We start from the raw sequence: 19,430 nt of genomic DNA, 5'->3' as shown, positions 1-19,430 counted from the left end.
GAACATGGACAAAATCTAGAAAAAACGAAAATGAAAATGAAAAAAAAAAACTTTTTCCTGTAATTAATAGGAGATGTTTACAAAATGTCAAATGTTGCTTATGTAATTTGATGGCAAATTTTATAATTATCTATGGATACATAAACATGGGGATGGACTTCCTGCTAGCTGCTGGAACTTGAATGAAGTTGTAGTAGAAGAAAATCTAAGTGAAGTAAATGACAATAGGACTCCTCACTGTATGAACATTGTCTTTCCACTCTAGAGACGCAGATAATACATATGGTGGAACATTCGATGCTGGGACTCTCACTGTTACCTTAAAGATCTGGTTCTCGTATTGACGTGAGAATTTGAGTGTCAATGGTTCAACGATGATATCTACTCCTGCAGGTGCAAGCACAGTTGCTGTGTACTCTGCAGGGCCATTGTCGACGTTGGTGACTGTCCTCCAATACACAGCCTCTGATGGTTTCTTCCGGTTACGAATAGGAAATAGAATGCTCGGGTAGTTGAGGTCGTCCCGTCCACTCGGTGGAGCGTACGTACTGCAGTTTACAAGCGAATAAGCACCGTAGAACTTATTTACGATGGAACTGGGACCAAACAGATTGCAGAGGAATTTTACGTATGATTTCTCATTGAGATCATACACCAAACCAGGATCAGCTGCTCGAAGCGGATCGATCTGTCCAGCACCGTATGCAAAATCTCTTAGCTTGGCATATTCGAATGACATGTTCACTGGTTTTGCTGCAAAGCATTAACATTAACTTAGCAAAGTAATAAGCTGTGGGTTTTCAATCTTGACAGTTAATTACCAAGCTCAGAAAACTTACTAGTAGTCATAAGGGCAGACTTGATAGCTGCAGGAGACCAGGTGGGATGTAAGGATTTGATATAGGCTGCTGCTCCTGCTGCAAATGGAGCCGCCATGGATGTTCCAGATCTAAGAAGAAAGTTGGAGAACCTCTTATCATTTGGTTTGCCAGTAACTGATGTCTTCAAAGTACTCGCAGCCAATATGTGTTTCCCCGGTGCAACAAGATCGGGCTATCATAATAGATAACAATTTTATGCATAATTAGCTTCTGATATACTTCAGAGTTCAGAAACCCAGTTTAATCATCTGACTAATACCACAGACTGAACCATTTTTGGACTAAAATCTTAACAAGATGATATATACCTTAAGGATGTTTTGGTAGACTGGATTAGGTCCACGGGATGAAAATGAAGCTACAAATGGAGCTGGTATTTGAATTTCTTCTGACTTGTAGATAGTTGCTTGTGGATTCCTGCATCAACAGAAACTTAGAAAGAATTAGTATTTTTCTCAAGCATCTTCTTCTTTCTCAAAGTCTTTTCCATCTTTTTTTTTTATTGATTTGTATAGTTCATCATGAAATCCATCTTACTGGGTATTTTCTATGTAGTCCGAGAGAACTTTGCCATCAACTTCCCCCAAAACAGTCACTGGTAAAGAGAAAACTTCTGGAGTATCAGCAATGTCGCTTACTTGCATAATAGCGCCCGCTCCTCCTCCTTCACTAATGATTTCACCAGCTTTTCCAGGCCCACCTATTGTTAAGCAGAATACAATCTTGTCCTTTATCAAAGTAACGTTCAGCGATCCTTCAACACATCGTCTAAGCAAACAAGCAAACGTTTGTTTTTCTCAATTTGTCATTGTTATAAGGAGAAAAGCAAATCAAATTGAAAAGAAACCAGAAGTGTTTTGTAGTTAAAGCTCTTTCTTGGGAGGAATTCAAAAAAGAAAAACTCCGTTTGATTTGGGTAGAATCAATCAATATCTCAGTTGTTTTGAACCAGATAAAGATGGTGCGTGCATTCCCTCAAATCTACTGAGGTTTTTTCTTATTAATTTCCCTTTCAATGGGGGACTTACGATGCCAACATAACTGATGTTCCTTCCAATGAAACAGCATCAGAGCCTCTGATCAGAGGGTACATGGAATTTGCCATGTCAAAAGTGTTGACAGAAATTCCCTGGGGAGTAAATTGGATAGAGTAGTTGACCAGTCAGTAGTTGGATTGAAGTGATGATCAAGAAAGACGGTAGTAATTAAAAAAAAAAAAAAGAGTACTACTACTTTTGCTTACAGTTAAGTTGTTCCCATTGTCAAGCACAACTCTGGTCATAAATTGCCTATCAGTGGTGGTGGCACCTACAGTCAGCATCCAGGGAGAGAAGTTAACCACGCTCCCTTCCAAGGGGCCATCATTTCCAGCTGAGGCGATGGTGAGAATTCTCTTCTGCATTGCATGGAAGGAGCCGATGGCTATGGCGTCGGTCACCGAGTAGCCAGGATCCTCACCAACAGAGAGGTTGATGATGTCCACCCCATCTGCTATGGCATGATCAAATGCCGCAAGGATATCTTCATCACTGCAATAGCCATCGACGTAACAGACCTTGTAAACTGCAATCCTCGCAGAGGGAACAGCTCCACGAGCATCTCCAGCTGCCAGGCCAAAGAAGTTTGCTCCCTCCACAACACGTCCTGCTATGATTGAAGCCGTGTGAGACCCATGCCCCCTGTAGTCTACAGGAGATGCTACGTCTGGTGCAGGGATATTTTTGTCTACTTTGAACCATCTTGCTCCTATGATTTTTCTTCAATAACACCATCCATATCGACATCTAAATATTTAAGACCCAAAGAAGAAGAAGATTGGTCTCTGGATATATATATATATGTATATATGACTTACTTGTTGCAGGTAAAGTCGTCAAACGGGCCACACGTTCCTTTCCATTTGGCCGGTGGTGGACCCAAATTCGTGTCGCTGAAGCACTCAGATTGCATGTTGATTCCTGTGACAGAGCACAGATCTCAAATTGATGAAGGCACCATGGGAAAGAACTCATATTCATATAGATGAATGCGAGTTGAATAAGTTGTTTGTTAATGAAAGTGTATTAGTACCGGAGTCTAAAACACCCACAATAATATTGCTCTCAACAACACGATCTCTTTTAACCAGCAGGTCGGAAAACCCCAGAAAATCCCATGCCTTGGTGGTGTGGAGCTTGTGCTTTCCACTCTTGAATACACTCACCACACCTTCCGTTTCTGCAACCGAAACCACTCAAACGATCAATCGATCACTCTTTGGAATTTCAGTTGAAATGCAAAACTTGGAAACACGAACCTGACAACTTACGTGCCTCGTCCTCAGTCAGGTTGGCGACAAAACCATTAAAACTTCGTGTGTAGCTGTGCATGATGCGTTCTTTAGCGACTTCAGAGCTGCCCAGATCAAGTAACAAATTAACACTCTCAGAAGCCCATAATAGGTTCTACCCAACTCGGCAACTCCAATCCAAGAGAAATCAAGAAATACCTTCCAAGCGCATCGGTTAAAAATTTATGGTGTGACTCCGGTACGTCCACAGGTTGATGATGAGGAAGTTGTCCCATATAGACAATGTACTTCTGTTATTTCCCTCAAAGAATTGATCAAACCAAAACCGAGATCAGCATCCAAAGAACAGAAAAATAGCTGCATTAGGCGTACCTCTTTAGTGGCAACAACCGATAAGGACAGCCCCATGGAAACGAAGAAACAGAAGAGAAACAACGTCGAGTTGCCGGCAGTGCAAGAAGATGACCTCCCCATCTCCATGATGGGTTTGGCTACAACAGCTAATCCCACCCGACTCTGAGAGAGATGCTTCTGCGTGGGGAGGTGCGGTGCTTCCGTGGGAGGGAGGGTTGGAGGTGGAGAGCTGAAAATGGCGGATTCTACACGTTTACTTGGGTTTGTTTCGTTTCTAGCATCGATTAGGAGGTTAGAGCTTTTCTTCGGCTGGAAAATCGCTTGTATTTTAAATTTGACTGATTGTTGAAATTACTGGCGTTTTAATTGGTGAATGGACATGATACAGAAAAGCTTACAACCAATCAACCGCATCATAAAAATAGTAACCAATCGGGTGGGATTTCATCAAAATTGGTCAAAACCTTTCCGGTGTCATTTCATTTCTTTTCAGGATCATAGATTTTCAGGATATAAACAGGAATGTTGGGAAAAGGTCGGCCGCATGTTTCAAAGGCTGGAAGTTGAATGCAATTCTAATTTGCATTGAGATCACCCCAAATATAACGTAACTGTTAGTCTGTTATGATACTCGCTAAAATAAAATCTGGTATCTATATTACTAAAACTCTTTAGGCGTTTCTATATTATTAAAATAAAATCTCTAACTCCCTTCTGAACTTCAAATTTATCTTTACTCGAAAAAAAACTTCAAATTTATCCTATATCTAACTTCCTTAAGTGTATTCTTAAATTTACCAACTGACGGTTCCTTGTTTAGTTGGTAGGATTTCGTTATGGAATTTGAATCTAGTACTCTCAAAACCTCCCTCATAACATTTTGCAGTCATGCATTAGGATCTATATTTTTTTTACTGATGGGAGATACTCCCACTGCACAGCTGCAACAAGTGAGGACAGTTTTGTGAGGATTGAATTAATTCCTTGTTGTAACTAGGGGTGCAAATGGATCAGATTCGGTCCTATTTGGTTGAATTCGGATTACCACTGGTTGAATTTCTGGATTCGGATTCGGATCCTCTTCCCCCTCTATCCAATCTGAGAAGATCCGATCCAATGTGTTATATATTTATAAATATAAATAATATATATATATATATATATATAAATTTATTATACTATTTATTTTTTTTATAAAATAACATGTATATATGATGAAAAGAATTAAAAATACTTGTATTTTTTGTTTTTTCTTTATTTAAATTTCTATATTTTATTTTTTTCTTATAATAATTTATTATTTTTAAAGAAAATAAGTCAGATCAAATCAGATCTAAAGATCCGATAGAATTTGAATTTAGATTGAGTCCTATCATATCCAATTTGATCTTCGGATCGGATCGGATCCAACATGAATAGTGTTGGATTGGATTCAAATATACCCTTATTCGAATCCGATCCATTTGCATCCCTAATTGTAACAGAGACATAGGATCAAATCCCATTGCTGCCAATTAGGGTTGAGGGTTAAGGGGATGGGGGACGGAATACCTCCATTGTGTAGCCCTATGAAGCCAAAAAAAAATGTCTACTTAAATCTCTCTCTCTCTCTCTCTCTCTCTCTCTCTCTCTCTCGGCTACGATATGTAAAATGGGCATCTAGTCGCACATCAAGAGTACATCTCGTACATATATGTATATACCATCAACAGTATTGTCAGTGAAGCACAGAGTCAACAAACCTTGTGTGCCCAACAAATTGTTCCATCCACAAATAACCATCAAAAGACAAGAACTAAGATAAATAGCAAATTTTATAAAACTTTCCAATTTGATCAACTACTGTAAAAAACATGAAGAAATAGAAATATTTAAAAAGAATAAAAAAATAATAGTTGGGTCTATATCATGTGAAATTGAAAGTTAGAAAAAAAAAAGCATAATACAGGCAACTGCACAATAATGGATCGACTAAGTCTAGAATTTTAATCTTTCTATAAAGAAACTAGGATGGTTTATTTAGTAATTTATTTTATTATTTTTAAAATTTGTAATCATTTTCATTTATTGGTTTACCATTTTTAATGCTTTGTAGTTATTTTACTAGTGGGGGCCCATGCACTACACGGGTTTTGTTAATCAAGAATGAAATCAAGACTTATAAACAAATTTAAAGAATCAAAAGAACGATTTAATCAATTTGTCAAAGAATCAATATAATAATATAATATAATACAATATTATTATTATTACATTTATTAACATAACTAATATAAATTATTTTTATTAATATAATCATTATAAAGAGAAATTAATTAATAAAAAATAATAAACCACACTAAAAATAATTTAATAATTTACTTAAAAATTCATTATTACAATAATAATAATAATAATAATAATAATAATAATAACAATAACAATAATAATTATTATTATTATTACTATTATTACTATTATTATATAGATACCATTCATACTATAATTATAAATATTGTATTTATTAAAATATTGTTAATTATTAAAATTCTATAATTATACTTTATTTATCAATAAATTATTTATTTATCAAAATAAATACTTTATTTTTTATAAATACTATATTTATTAAATTACTTTTATTTATTAAAATACTGTTAATTATTAAATACATTATTTTTAATAAATACTGTATTTATTAATTGAATTATAATTACTGTTAATTATAGTTTAAAAATAAGTACTGTTAATTATTATTACTGCTAATTAAATACTGTTAATTATTTAAAAATACTGTAATTATTTAAAATAAATGCAACTATTAAATACTCTTAATTATTAGTATTATTTTATTTTTATGCAAATAAAATTGCAACAACAGCGAAAGAAAATAACATAAAACACGTAAATAACATAAAGCATCCAAAAATTTTCAAATAGATGGAAACATCAAAAACAAAAAGAATCTACACCAAATGATAACAATATTGCAACAACAAATTGGAAACACATCAATCACGTAAATGACATAAATAAAGGAAACATTTTAATAAATACTGTCAATTAATTAATAATACTATAACTAATTATGTTTTTAGTTAATAAATAATGTATTTATGAAAAATATTGTTAATTATTAAAATATAGTTCAGTAATAATACTGTTAATAAAATACAGTATTTATTGAAAATACTTTTAATTGATTAAATACAGTTAAGTAATAATGTTATTAAAATACTGTAATTATTAATATTGTTCTTTAATTAAGACTATATTTATTAAAATACTGTAATAGTTATAATAGTGTAAATTAATAAATTACTGTTAACTATTAAAATACTGTAATTATTAGTACTGTTTTTATAAATACTATATTTTTTAGACTACTGTTATTTATTAATATACAGTTAATTATTAAATACACTATTTTTAATACAGTTTTTTAATAAATACAGTATTTATCAATTGAATTATAATTACATACTGTTAATTATTTAAAAATAACGTAATTATTTCAAATAAATGTAATTACTGTTAAATATAATTAAATTATAATTACTGTAATTACTTTTTTAATAAATACTGTCAATTATTTAAACATACCATAATTACTGTATTTGTAACTATTAAATTATAATTAGCAGTAAACTACTGTATTTGTAACTCTTAAAAAATACGGTTAATTAAACTATAATACGGTTAATTTATAAATATACTGTAATTATTTAAATTTCTGCTAACTATATTGATGTTAATTAACAGTAAAATTATTTAAAATGCGGTTAATTTATAAAATGCTGTATTCATTAAAGTAATTACATAAATGTAATTAAAATAAATGTATTTATTGAAAAACAAATTAATTACTGTAATTATTAAAATTATATTATTTTTAATGAATACTGTTAAACTTGAGGTGTGAATTTGTAAATTGCACGATGCTCAGACATCTCAACATTCAGATTACTGAAAACTCCCCTATATATATTTAGATGTCTACAAAAGTAGAAAAAGAAATATTCCACTGAAAACCTTTACAACAATGGAAACACTCTGCTAAGGACTAATTAGATCACCCAACACCCCTTTCAACCTATTTAGACCTTAGCAATGATCTTGAAGGTAATAATGTTAGACAGACTGATGGGTTTAAATTGACTAATTTCGTATAAGGCTCAATTTGGAAGGAGTACAAATACAAATATATAGAGTGCAAAACCTTGTATTTTGTACTATTTTACATGTATTTGTATTGTATATATTTGCTTGTGTACTCTTTCCAAACTGAGCCTAAACAATCCCAATCCCCCAAGTGCAGAAGTGAAACATTCAACTAGTTGCTAAAATAACTATAAAGCTAAGAAGTTGATTCTTCTAGAGTAATCAGTTCAATGTACACCCAAAAGCAAGACCATTTCATACCATTTTCGTCCTCAATTTTAGTTAGAATACCACGTCTACTACTATTCACAATCTCCAGATTTACATGCTTCTGCCAAAATAACATGAAGCCCCCAACAACACCAACCACATCAACAATGAAACACTTCCAGCCCACAGAGAGTTTCATAATATTTTTTAATTTTGTCTGAATTCTAATGGGTCTCCGTAATAAAACCAATGTATGGGTGGTTGTCAAAAAATTGTATGATCATTTATGTTGAATTTAGACCTAGGGCCCATTTGGGAGGGCTGAGATGATGAAGATTTAATTAATTGGTTTAGCTCCCTTTGAAGCGCCTCGAAAAAGCTAGGGTAAATTACAGATATGTACCATATACTTTGAGGGTAGTGACAGATAGGCACTTTAACTTTCAATTGCAATATTTGAATAGCCTTAACTTTCAACAATAAACACATGAGCCCATGCGCTAATATTCCATCAGTTAAACATTACATAATTTTAAAAATACCCTTCTTATGTATTTCTAAGATCATTCTCAAGTAGTCAAACGTCTCCCCACAATGTCATTTTCCCATGAACAGCAAATAACAAATTCAAAATTTTCGATGACAACATTCTTTGGTGATGATTTTACTTCATAAAATGATCTAAAAAATTCACGAGAAGAGCATGTTTGAGATTATGTAATGTTTAACTGGCGGAATACTAATGGATGAATGCACATGTTTATTTTCAAGAGCTCATCAAACAGCCTTTATTGCCTTACATTGAGAATATCTTAGCACTTATGTGCTTTATTTCATGGGGTGATATTCCCAATGCAAGGTTGAGAAAGGCTGTTAAAACGGTGTAGGCACAGGTTTGCCTTGATGGAAGCCGATCTCGAAAGGAATTCGGCTTCAGTCAGGGCATAGTCAGTTCAAGAAGCCTTTATTGCCTTACATTGAAAATATCTTAGTACTTGCTTTATTTCATGGGGTTATATTCCCAATGCAAGGTTGAGAAAGGCTATTAAAACAGTGTGGACACAGGTTTGCCCTGATGGAAGCCGATCTCGAAAGGAATTCGGCTTCAGTCAGGGCATAGTCTATTCAAACAGCTTTTATTATCTTACATTGAGAATATCTTAATACTTATATGCTTTATTTCATGGGGTGATATTCCAAATGCAAGATTGAGGTTGGTTGTTAAAAGGGTGTGAGCACAGATTTGCTCTGATGTAAGCCGATCTCGTTTGGAAGGATTTGAGTTAACATTTAGCTTAGCGATTCAGCTGCTTTGAGGTGCTAAAGTAACTAAAAAGGCTAAAGTGGACAGTCCAAATAATGATTGCTGACAAGTGATTTGGGCTCTCCTAATATTAATCAAAGATAAATTAAAGACCATCTATATACGAATTGAGATCTGCTCCTCACCCAGCCAGAAGCCACGCGAAAAGCAGTTGGGTGAAAAGCTGTTGGCACATAACTTATATGCCAGAAGCCAGCGCTCCTTACAAGTGGGCACATAACTTATATGGGTTGTCGGTGTGGAGCACGTCTTAGGAAGTGAAAAGCAGTTGGCTGTTGTACTTCAACCCTCCCGAACAAGTGAACAGTGGTGGGTTCCGGTTCTCTATGCAAAAGTTTTCCTGTCGGGCTAGGTTTTTATTTTTTTCACGTTTAATTGGGGCCAATCATCTCCAGGGTACGGATGAGAACTGTTCATCTTCCTCTTCTAACGATATCAAGCAAATAAACTAGCATTTCCTTCTAATTTCGTTTAAGGGCTAGACAGGTACATTCATTCAATCTTCTTTGTATACATTAACAGATGTATCCCTGCTTAGTTTCCTCAGCTGTCAGTGTCAATAATGGTGCAGGAGCAATTACAGAGGAAATTGCGATTCATTGGCATCGTTTGGGTCAAATAGTAATGTTATACTGCTATATAGTCACTGTCTAGATCATACTATATATAGCCACTATCGATGGTAAAATGACAGTATACGATGAACCTTTGGTAGTGTGATGCACAAATATGGGCAGTTTCAGAAACATCTTGTTTATCTTACAGTGCTTCAGTGGTCTTGTTTTAAGTAACTGTTTGACAATGTAGTATTGATTATTGATATTTGGGGTGTTGTCTCATTAGATGATTTTTCAAATATACAGATTAGACAATTTACCAAAGAATTAGGAAACAAGTTCGCTTTTTTTATTATTATTTTTTTTCAGAACCACCATACTTGCTTCGTATGGTTCTCAGCTTTGACTTGGCTACCATTAGTGCGAGCATGTCTTGCCCTACTTTATAGTAAATGCACCTTTTTCATTCCCTGTTGATGTTTTAATGGATACTGATGGAGCAATGTTAAACATTTGATTTACATTCTTTAAGAATGATCGAAATGAATGCAGAACAATGAAGCCCATTATGTGAAGAATTCTCGAATCAGAGTTGTACGGAGCATGTTAGTGGTGTAAAGTACAGATTGGTTCTGGGCTGCACTTATGGCTCCAGTACATGCTCCTCTGGGTAGTGGAGTGGGAGTGAATAAATGCAATGGGTGAATGAAGCCCATCTTTAAAAGAATAACAATTTGAGTCATCTCAGTACAATGAAAATGCATAATTTGATCAGAATCAGATTGCTTAGTGGTGCTTTTATTTTTACCATGCCAGTTATGCATATTATATGTGAATCTTAGAAATTATAAAAAGCCAAGCAGTACTGAATGGATAAAGTCTTAGGACCATCACACATCATAGAAATTATAAACCGTGGAGCAGTATCAATGTTATACAAGTTCATGTTTCTGTGACTTTGTATCAACCTGTCAGGGGGCCATTGCTTGGTGCATTGGTGAAGTTTTGGGCAGTCAGACTGACAAGCAGATCACAGGTTTAAGTCTCAGGGTGGCCAACTTTGTGCTCCCGCCCCCCCCCCCCCCCCCCCCCGCCAAAAAACAAAAAAACAAAAACAAAAGAAAATAAATAAATAAAAAGCAAAAGATTATGTCTGTATCCATCCTATCTCTTCCAATATCCTGGATAGCCAGGACCATCATTCAGTAATGGTCCTTTTTTCTGTGCCTCTTATTTGCTTCAATTTCTCACATTCTGGGTCCAATGACATTTGAAAATTAAAGCAAGAAGGAATCTTATAATGATTATGATATTTGATATGCTCATATGCATAAGAACTAAGAGGGTCAGAAATGGAGCAACTCCATGATTGTTATGCTTCTCTACTGATGGAATAAGCAGAAGAGATGTGGAGCCAGACAAGAGAGAGGAATTTAAACAGATGATGCTCAGCTGTGGTAAACTTATGACCTGAACAAGATAGGAGTCAGATTATAATTTTTTATTTATAACTAAAACCAAAGGATGATACCGGTAAACCTCAATCCCCTTTTGGTGATATATGTTTCTTGCCTCCTCTTATCTTGTTTGAATCTGTTTCTCATTGGTTGATGGGACTACATCTTAAGGTTTTTATATGGATGATGCTCAGCTTTTGCAAACTTGCCATCTGAACTAGATAGGAAGTCCGATTATAAACCATTTTGATTTATAACTACAATGAATGGATAATACCAGAAAACCTCAATCCCCTTTTGGTAATATATGCTTGCCTGCTCTTATCTTGTTTGAATCTATTTCTCATTGGTTGATGAAACTATATCTGAAGTTTTTTTTCATGCAGTTCATTTTGGTTGTGTTATTTCAGTTCTTTTAGCTGAAATGACAATTTGGTAGATCAGATTAAATTGATGAGTAGATATTTATTATGCAAATGTTCAGCTCCAAGATATATGTATAAAGTTTCCTTAAATTGATGTTTCATCTTGCACAAAATATTAGCTTGGCAGTACAGATTTTCAGGCATCATTTTCATCCACTTAGAACCATCTTCCAAGAGCCCTACCATTAGTCTCTGTATAAAGGATGTGCCCTATCATGGCTTGGCCATAGCTTTGGGTCTGCAGTAACTCATGGTTTTTCCATTCTTTTTATCTGATCATTATGTATCATTTGTTAACTGTTGTTTCTAATATTTTTGTCTGATATTTCGAAGTGTATTCAATTTACATTGTGGACTTACATGAAGTGAACTATTTAGAAGACATTTCACATAGTAAAAGAAATAAACTATGGTCAGGTTGCATTCAGGTTTAATTAGGCCAATGATTATGACATTTATAGCCATTTGAGTCAAAGGCGCATGTTTATTAGGTGGTCAGTTATTAGAGGTGAAAATGATTCCAAATTATGTACATGTCAAAAAAAATAGGATACATGGATGTTTGGTTCTTCATGCATACAAGGTTTTGAAATGTTTGTACCTTAAGAGGTGCATGATCTCATGTCATTCATCTGGAATCTTGAAAACAAACAATTTACTATTTCTTTGGCTAATTCATTCTTTTTTAATTTTTCTAGTTTTTAACATGTTTTTGTAAATTTCATGTATCAGTTGGATTTTTTTTCCTCTCATCTTTGGCAATTTATATAACTTCAAACTTATACAGTCTAGTGAGCATAAATCAGAAACTCTATTTTTCCTATAAAGTGCAAACTGGAGCTCTCAGGCGTTATCATTTATGACCATCAAGCAGTTAAACGAATCTGCTGAAAAAGATCTTGATAAAAAAATGTGATGGTGAGAGAGAAATCTGCAACTATATTAATGGCACATTAACTGCTTATATTTCATTCTGTACCTGAAACTTGTCTAGCTGCTAACATTTCTTTCTCTTTTGTAAGATATGTTTGACTAGAACCAACTCTTGCTTAACTTACATAACAGGTCATCTCCAAAAGGTATGTTTTTCATTATGGTTTGTCTCTTCGGACAAACAAAATCAATCTGTCTACCTTTTGCGTTTGGACTTTAAAGCTGTCATTGATTGAGAATTACTGTGCCAATTCCGCTTCCTTTGGTTGATGAACCAATTGTTAATTTGTTTTAGCTGTAAGCCTGTCTCCTCCACTAGTTTTGCCTTGTCATCTTCCTGTAAAGATAAATGAAGTATATGTTATAAATGAACATTATGCCACAGCTTCAGCTTAAGCCAGACTTAAGTTACATAAAAAATAGAATCATAAACCCAAATACCACTAATTGACAAAAGCAACCCGTTCTGTCAAGTGTCAACAAGTGATAAAATGCGTACAAGTCTAAACTGCAGATTTGATAAGAAAATAGAATTCTATTTTTATAGTGTAAAAGAAGTATGAAAATGCACTTTCTGTGCCTTAGGAGAAGGAAAATAGTTCCTAAATCCTGGCTGATAAACATCATTATGAGATTCATGGAATTACATGTGTTCTTTCAATCATTGCATTTGGACTTAAATTATCCTTAGAATGGCATGCATGGTATTTGCAAATTTGCTTTTAAAGTCATAATTATTTATTCTTGGAAATCCATAAATTAAATCTTTATTTCCTTTACCTTTTCTTATATCAGATATGATGTTGGATCTGGTAATAGGACTAGATTCTGGAGGATATATAGTTAGGTGAGAACATTTCAGTCTACTTACCCACAGTTATGGGATCTCAAAGTGAAACACCATACCCAATTTTGTTCCTTATTTCCTCGAATGATTTGCTCTTTCCCCCAATGAGCTAGATGGCAGAATTTGGTCTCTTTAGTCAAACATCCTGTTTACTGCAAAATCTTTTTTTATTGGTTTAATACAAAAAGATCACTTTTGGTTAAAAGGAGTTCACTGAATTAGAGACTTTGGTTAAAAGGAGATCAGCTAATGGTTTAGCTGACACGTTGGCTAAACAAGGAACTGTGAGGGAGAGAATGTTCTGGGCAGTTTTGTAAGAAAGATTACTGGGGGCTCAACACCTACTTAGGGGTTGACAGCTGTACTTAAATCTGGAAAGTTATTATTAAGTTATATTAATGAAGTTACCGTTCCAAATCAAAAAAAAAAAAAAAGACTTTGGTTAGGAAGTTTCTTGTAAGAAAATTAACATGACTGATATACCTGTTGAAAACAAAATACATTTCTAACACATTTATCAAAAAAAAAAAATACATTTCTAACATGCTCCAACAAGAAAGGATGGAATTTATGCCAGATGATGTTGAGGAAATACGTTGCATTCATTATTCAATTGCCTATTCAGTTGGTGTTCCCCTAAGATATGACAGATGTTATGAGAAGATAGAATATTTCTCCCCCTAATGGAGTAGATTTTTATACAGATACACACTTCTATTCATTATTTGGGATTTATGGTAATAAAAAGTTAGTAATGTTTGAAAACATCATCCAATCTATTGAATCCATCACTGGTATCATCAAGACTTGCGCATTCTGATGATATATATTGGGGAAGTCTTACAGGATCAACCTCTTTGAAAAAGTGACAAATCTGAAGGTGTACCTCAATAAGAGTGTGGTGGCTGGGGTCAACCTAGACCAAGAAGAGGTCAACTTATGGGCGGGGGAATTAGGTTGTTTACAGTAGAAGTTCAGGACTGTTATCAGTCTTGAACCCTAATGGATTTCAGGTTCAAAAATAAGAAGAAAGGTAAAGAGAAAAAGGAGGAAGAGGGAAGAGAAGTAGTAGAACACAAGAGTTGAAAAAGGAGGAGCAGAAGCTTAATGTCCTGCCGCCGCCACTTTAATTAATATTTATAGGATATGCTCATTAAATGGAAAGGACAGATCTGCCCTTAGTCTTTACATAACAAATAGAGCAAAAATAAGACTGAAATAAATAACAACTGAAACAACTAAATGACCAATAACTAACCCTAGGTAGACTAGAACACCTTCTGCCCTATGAACACAGTGGGACCGTAGCTGTGGGGTCCACATCAGTGTTCTCTACACTCCCCCTCAAGTTGGGAATAAATGTTTATCATTCCCAACTTGGATAGATCTGACTCTAGCTTCTTCTGTGGTACAGCTTTGGTGAGGATATCTGCCAGCTGCATGTTAGAGGTGATGTATGGGAGACATACTTCTTGTGATGAAACCCTCTCTCATACAAAGTGTCGATCAACTTCAATATGTTTAGTCCTGTCATGCTACACTGGGTTGTGTGCTATATTAATAGCCGCTTGATTATCACAATACAACATCAGGGGCTTCTCATACTCAATACCCAACTCCTCAAGTAGTGATCTCAGCCAAAAAATTTCAGCCACTCCGTTAGCCATTGACCTGTACTCAGCTTCAGCACTAGATCTGGAGACAACACTCTGTTTCTTACTCCTCCAAGAGACCAGGTTACCTCCCACAAGAGCACAATATCCAGAGGTAGACCTCCTGTCATCAACACTCCCAGCCCAATCGGCATCCGTATAGACTTCCACCTTCATGTGGCCATTGTTCTTGAACAGTATACCTCTACCCGGGCATCTCTTCAAGTATGCTAGTATTCTTTCTGCTGCTAGAAGGTGCGTGGTTCTAGGAAAATGCATGTACTGACTGATAACACTAACTGCATAACTGATATCTGGCCGAGTGAGGCATAGATTTAGGAGCTTTCCCACTAACCACTGGAACATAACTTTGTCTTCAAGCAGCTCCCCACTCTCTGCACTAATCCTGTGGTTCTTTTCAATGGGTGTATTTGCAGGTTTGACACCCAGCTTTCCAGTTTCAGCCAACAGATCTAGAACATATTGCCTATGAGAGACAAAGATCCCCTGTTTAGATTTAGCAACCTCAATACCCAAAAAATATCGTAGTGTACCCAGATCTTTCACCTCAAACTCTTGATGAAGGAGCCAAGGGCTAGTCTGAATCTGTCGAGCCAAGCTCTAGGTGACTGCTTCAAACCATATAATGCCTTATTGAGCCGACAGACCTTCTTACCTGCCTCTGTATCATAGAATCCAGGAGGCAACTGCATGTAAACCTCTTCCTGCAAGTCTCCATTTAGGAAGGCATTTTTAACATCCATTTGGTACAAAGGCCAAGTGTAGTTTGCTGCAAGAGATAATAGAACCCGAATGGTGGTCATCTTGGCTACCGGGGCAAATGTCTCCAAGTAATCTATACCATAAGTCTGAGTGAATCATTTTGCAACTAGTCGAGCTTTGTACCTCTCAATGGAACCATCCGCATTGTGCTTCATAGTAAATACCCATCTGCATCCAACTGGTTTCCTTCCTTTGGGCAAGTCAACTAGCTCCCAGGTATTATTTTTCAACAGGGCATCCATTTCAACTTGCATTGCACCTCTCCACTCCGAGACTGATAGGGCTTCTTGCACTGTTCTTGGAATAGGGACATTAGCAACAAAAGTGAGATAGGACCTGTAGGAGGGAGATAGGCGATCATAGGACAAAAACTGGGAGATGCAGTGGGCTATAGATGTGGTGCAATGCCGTTTACGGATGGCAATGGGAAGGTCAAGGTCATCTGCAGGGGGTGAGGTAGCAACAATGGGCGGAGTCTCTGTGGGCCCTGAGACTGTAATATCTGGACTTGGAGCCGCAGAAGAGGTTGGAGCTGGCGGGACTGCTAATGACCGGGATCAACTTGCCTGCATCGCCTGTGATAGACTCTCAACTCCCGATCCCCCTGACCACCTTCGCTACTACAGCCCTCATCACCCACTGGAATAGGTAAGGGAACAACCCCAAAAGTATTAACCCTGCCCTCACTGCACTCCCCCTGAAGAAAAGGACCCAAAACTCCACGCTCACTACTCTCCCCCTAAAGAGAGACCCGAGAATAGTAGGGTGTCTTCTCAAAGAAAGTGACATCCATGGATACAAACTTCTTCCCTGAGACAGGACCATAGCAGCAATAACCCTTTTGAGTTTGTGCATAACCAAGAAAAATGCATTTGGAGGCCTTGGGTTCGAACTTGGAGTGATGGGGACCAAGAAGCTGAACAAAACAGGTACAACCAAATGTTTGGAGGGGAACAGTGAACAACTCCTCATCTGGGTATAGAAGGGAAAAAGGAGATGACATATCAAGAACCTGGGAAGGAACCCGATTAATAAGATATACTGTCGTGAGGATAGCATCACCCCAAAAGCGAATAGGGACATTGGAGGTAAACATAATGCTTCTAGCCACCTCTAAGATGTGCCTATTCTTCCTTTCTACAACCCCATTCTGCTGAGGTGTATGAGGGCAAGTGCTTTGGTGAATAACCCCATGAGTAAGAAGGTAAGAAGCCAATGGCTTAGCAAAGTATTCCTTTGCATTATCAGATCTAAGAACTTTGATCTTGGCATCAAACTGAGTTAGGATCATTTGGTGAAAGTTTTGGGTCAGGGTGGGAACCTCATCTCGTGAACGCATAAGATAAACCGAAGAAAATCGGGTATGGTCATCAACAAATAACAGAAAATATCTGTACCCACCCATGGAAGGAATGTGATATGGCCCCCAAACATCCGTATGCACAAGATCAAAAGGACGATTGCTCCTTTTATTGCTCAACGAATAAGAGTGTCTACAATGTTTAGCAAACTCACAGCTCTCACATTGCAACTGGGACAACTCAACAGATTCAAACAAATTAGGAAACATACTCCTTAAGGATCGAAAAGACAAATGACCCAATCGGTTATGCCAAAGCATAACCGAACTCACACTCTGGGAAACAAGTGACTTCTTATCCCCTGACTCTTTCTGATGAGAACTCTCCCCGAGCAGATAGATCCCATTCGTCTCACGGCCAGTCCCAATCACCTTCTTCGTCTTCAGGTCCTGAAAAACACACCGGTCAGGGAAGGTTACTAAGCGGTTCATGTGTTTGGTAATACTACTGACTAAAAGAAGATTAGTATCAAGCTTAGGGACATGGAAGACAGAAGACAAGGAGATGGTATCCGATAGCTTGATGTCACCCTTGCCAGAAATGGGGACAAGAGAGCCATCAACAATAGATACTTTATCCCTACTAGAAGATAAATGATAAGTGGTAAACAATGAAGGCAAGCTAGTCATATGGTCGGATGCACCTGAATCTATTACCCAACAGGGTTCAGTGGTACCTGGAGCTGAGGCATGGCAGGCTGAGGCTCGAGTACCTGAATTTGCGGAAGCAAATGTGGCGGGGGCTAATGGTGACTGCGGTGGCTGAGCTGAGTTCCCAACTTCCCCTTCCAACTGTATAAGAGCAGCTCGAAATGTGGCTAAGGTCTCTAAGAACGTGCCTCTTGTGCTAGACGAGGGTGCTGAATTAGTATGCACTGCCACATGAACGTTACCCTTCTTGCTTCTTAACTTTGCCGGGACCAAATAAGGGTGTAGCTTCCAACATGTTTCTTTTGTATGTTTGGGTTTCTTACAATGCCCACATACCACATAAATGTTGTTCCCAATACTGCCTTCTGCCTGATTCTTAAACTTTATTTCGGTCAAGAACCAGAAGTCTCAAAAATAGGGTTACTACAGTCAAAACCAACACTTGGACTATCAACCACAATCACAAAATTAGTATAGAACCAATCTGTACTCACAGTAGATGTACATGAAACAGGTATAAACTGATCTGAAATCAGTAACCACACACAACAGCCACAGTCCGAACTGTTTTCACCCCCTTAGAAGAGTTCAATACCCCAAAAGAAAACTGAAAAACAGTTTGAAGAACAATCTAATATGCTGGAGCCGAATTGGGGTTTTAATCAGTCCTAAAAGCAAATTCTCAGCCGTAACTCCATACAATACCGTACGAATAAGGCTTGTAGTAGGGTTAATATGAAACCCTAAAACTGATCAATGCTGAGGAGAAAACTATTAGGGTTTGCCGCAGTATTAGATCACAAGGTTCAGTCTAGTACTAGGGTTTGCCACAGGATTAAGACAAAACCCTAGAGTGGTTCGGCCGCCCTTGCTAGATAGGTCCAACCTATCTTCTCTGATAGTACTTCTCTCAGAAAATAAAAAACTTACAATAGGATGTTGTTCGCTGCCTTCCAAGGTTACCCGAACCCTAGCCTTCGCTGATTCTACCTGATCACCAACTCGCTGCAACTATGGCAATTCTTCAAATAGTTGCTAATCCTCTGGAGATCTCCAAGAACCAGTCAACGAACTCTACTTTCTCAGCTTCCAGCCTTAGATGGTTCTCATGTGGTCAGTTGGACTAGACTCACATGAGAAACCCTAACTCTGATACCAAGTAGAAGTTCAGGACTGTTATCAGTCTTGAACCCTAATGGATTCCAGGTTCGAAAATAAGAAGAAAGGTAAAGAGAAAAATGAGGAAGAGGGAAGAGAAGTAGTAGAACACAAGAGTTGAAAAAGGAGGAGCAGAAGCTTAATGTTCTGCTGCCGCCACTTTAATTATTATTTATAGGTTATGCTCATTACATGGAAAGGACAGATCTGCCCTTAGTCTTTACATAACAAATAGAGCAAAAATAAGACTGAAATAAATAATGTTAGAGTTAGCCGAATAAGGGTAGATTAGTCATCTCACCTTGGTTAAGTTATGAGCTTATGTGGCAGTCTTATTGGAGGTTCTCTGTCCCATACTTAAGTAGGGGCAGTTTAGTCCTTGTACATTTAATTAGAAGCCTAATCACT

The 19,430-nt window shown here is 36.6% G+C and overlaps 2 protein-coding genes and 1 long non-coding RNA gene across 5 annotated transcripts in view; 1 reads left to right on the top strand and 2 right to left on the bottom strand.

Moving 5' to 3' along the window:
* Positions 1-43: 43 nt before the first annotated feature.
* On the bottom strand, positions 44-3,924 carry LOC148847921 (subtilisin-like protease SBT4.14). Of its 2 annotated transcripts, none has more exons than XM_088948496.1 (11): positions 3,544-3,924; positions 3,370-3,461; positions 3,190-3,275; positions 2,952-3,098; positions 2,737-2,839; positions 2,125-2,638; positions 1,910-2,010; positions 1,419-1,649; positions 1,190-1,298; positions 840-1,053; positions 44-753 (listed from the first exon to the last, which is right to left on the bottom strand). In XM_088948496.1, the coding sequence occupies exons 1-11, from the start codon at positions 3,649-3,651 to the stop codon at positions 206-208; spliced, it is 2,253 nt and encodes a 750-aa protein (XP_088804622.1). In that variant the 5' UTR covers positions 3,652-3,924; the 3' UTR covers positions 44-205. The 2 variants fall into 2 exon arrangements, with proteins under 2 accessions (XP_088804622.1, XP_088804621.1); XM_088948495.1 differs by having other exon boundaries at positions 3,178-3,275; positions 3,544-3,920.
* Positions 3,925-9,450: 5,526 nt separating this feature from the next.
* On the top strand, positions 9,451-10,240 carry LOC148847920 (uncharacterized). Its single transcript, XR_016100488.1, has 3 exons — positions 9,451-9,508; positions 9,595-9,685; positions 9,771-10,240. It is a non-coding gene; the product is annotated as an uncharacterized LOC148847920 (long non-coding RNA).
* Positions 10,241-12,557: 2,317 nt separating this feature from the next.
* Positions 12,558-19,430, bottom strand: part of LOC148847919 (homeobox protein HD1-like) — a 28,057-nt gene continuing 21,184 nt past the window's right edge. For both annotated transcript variants that reach the window (XM_088949437.1, XM_088949438.1), the window contains exon 6: positions 12,558-12,908. In XM_088949437.1, the coding sequence (XP_088805563.1) occupies positions 12,768-12,908 (141 nt within the window). In that variant the 3' untranslated portion in view covers positions 12,558-12,767. The remainder of the gene's footprint in view (positions 12,909-19,430) is intronic.

This window comes from Nelumbo lutea, chromosome 6 (assembly GCF_056320005.1).
Source record: "Nelumbo lutea isolate HS-2025 chromosome 6, American lotus-T2T, whole genome shotgun sequence".
Taxonomy (NCBI): Eukaryota; Viridiplantae; Streptophyta; class Magnoliopsida; order Proteales; family Nelumbonaceae; genus Nelumbo; species Nelumbo lutea.
This window is presented reverse-complemented; position numbering and strand designations above follow the sequence as displayed.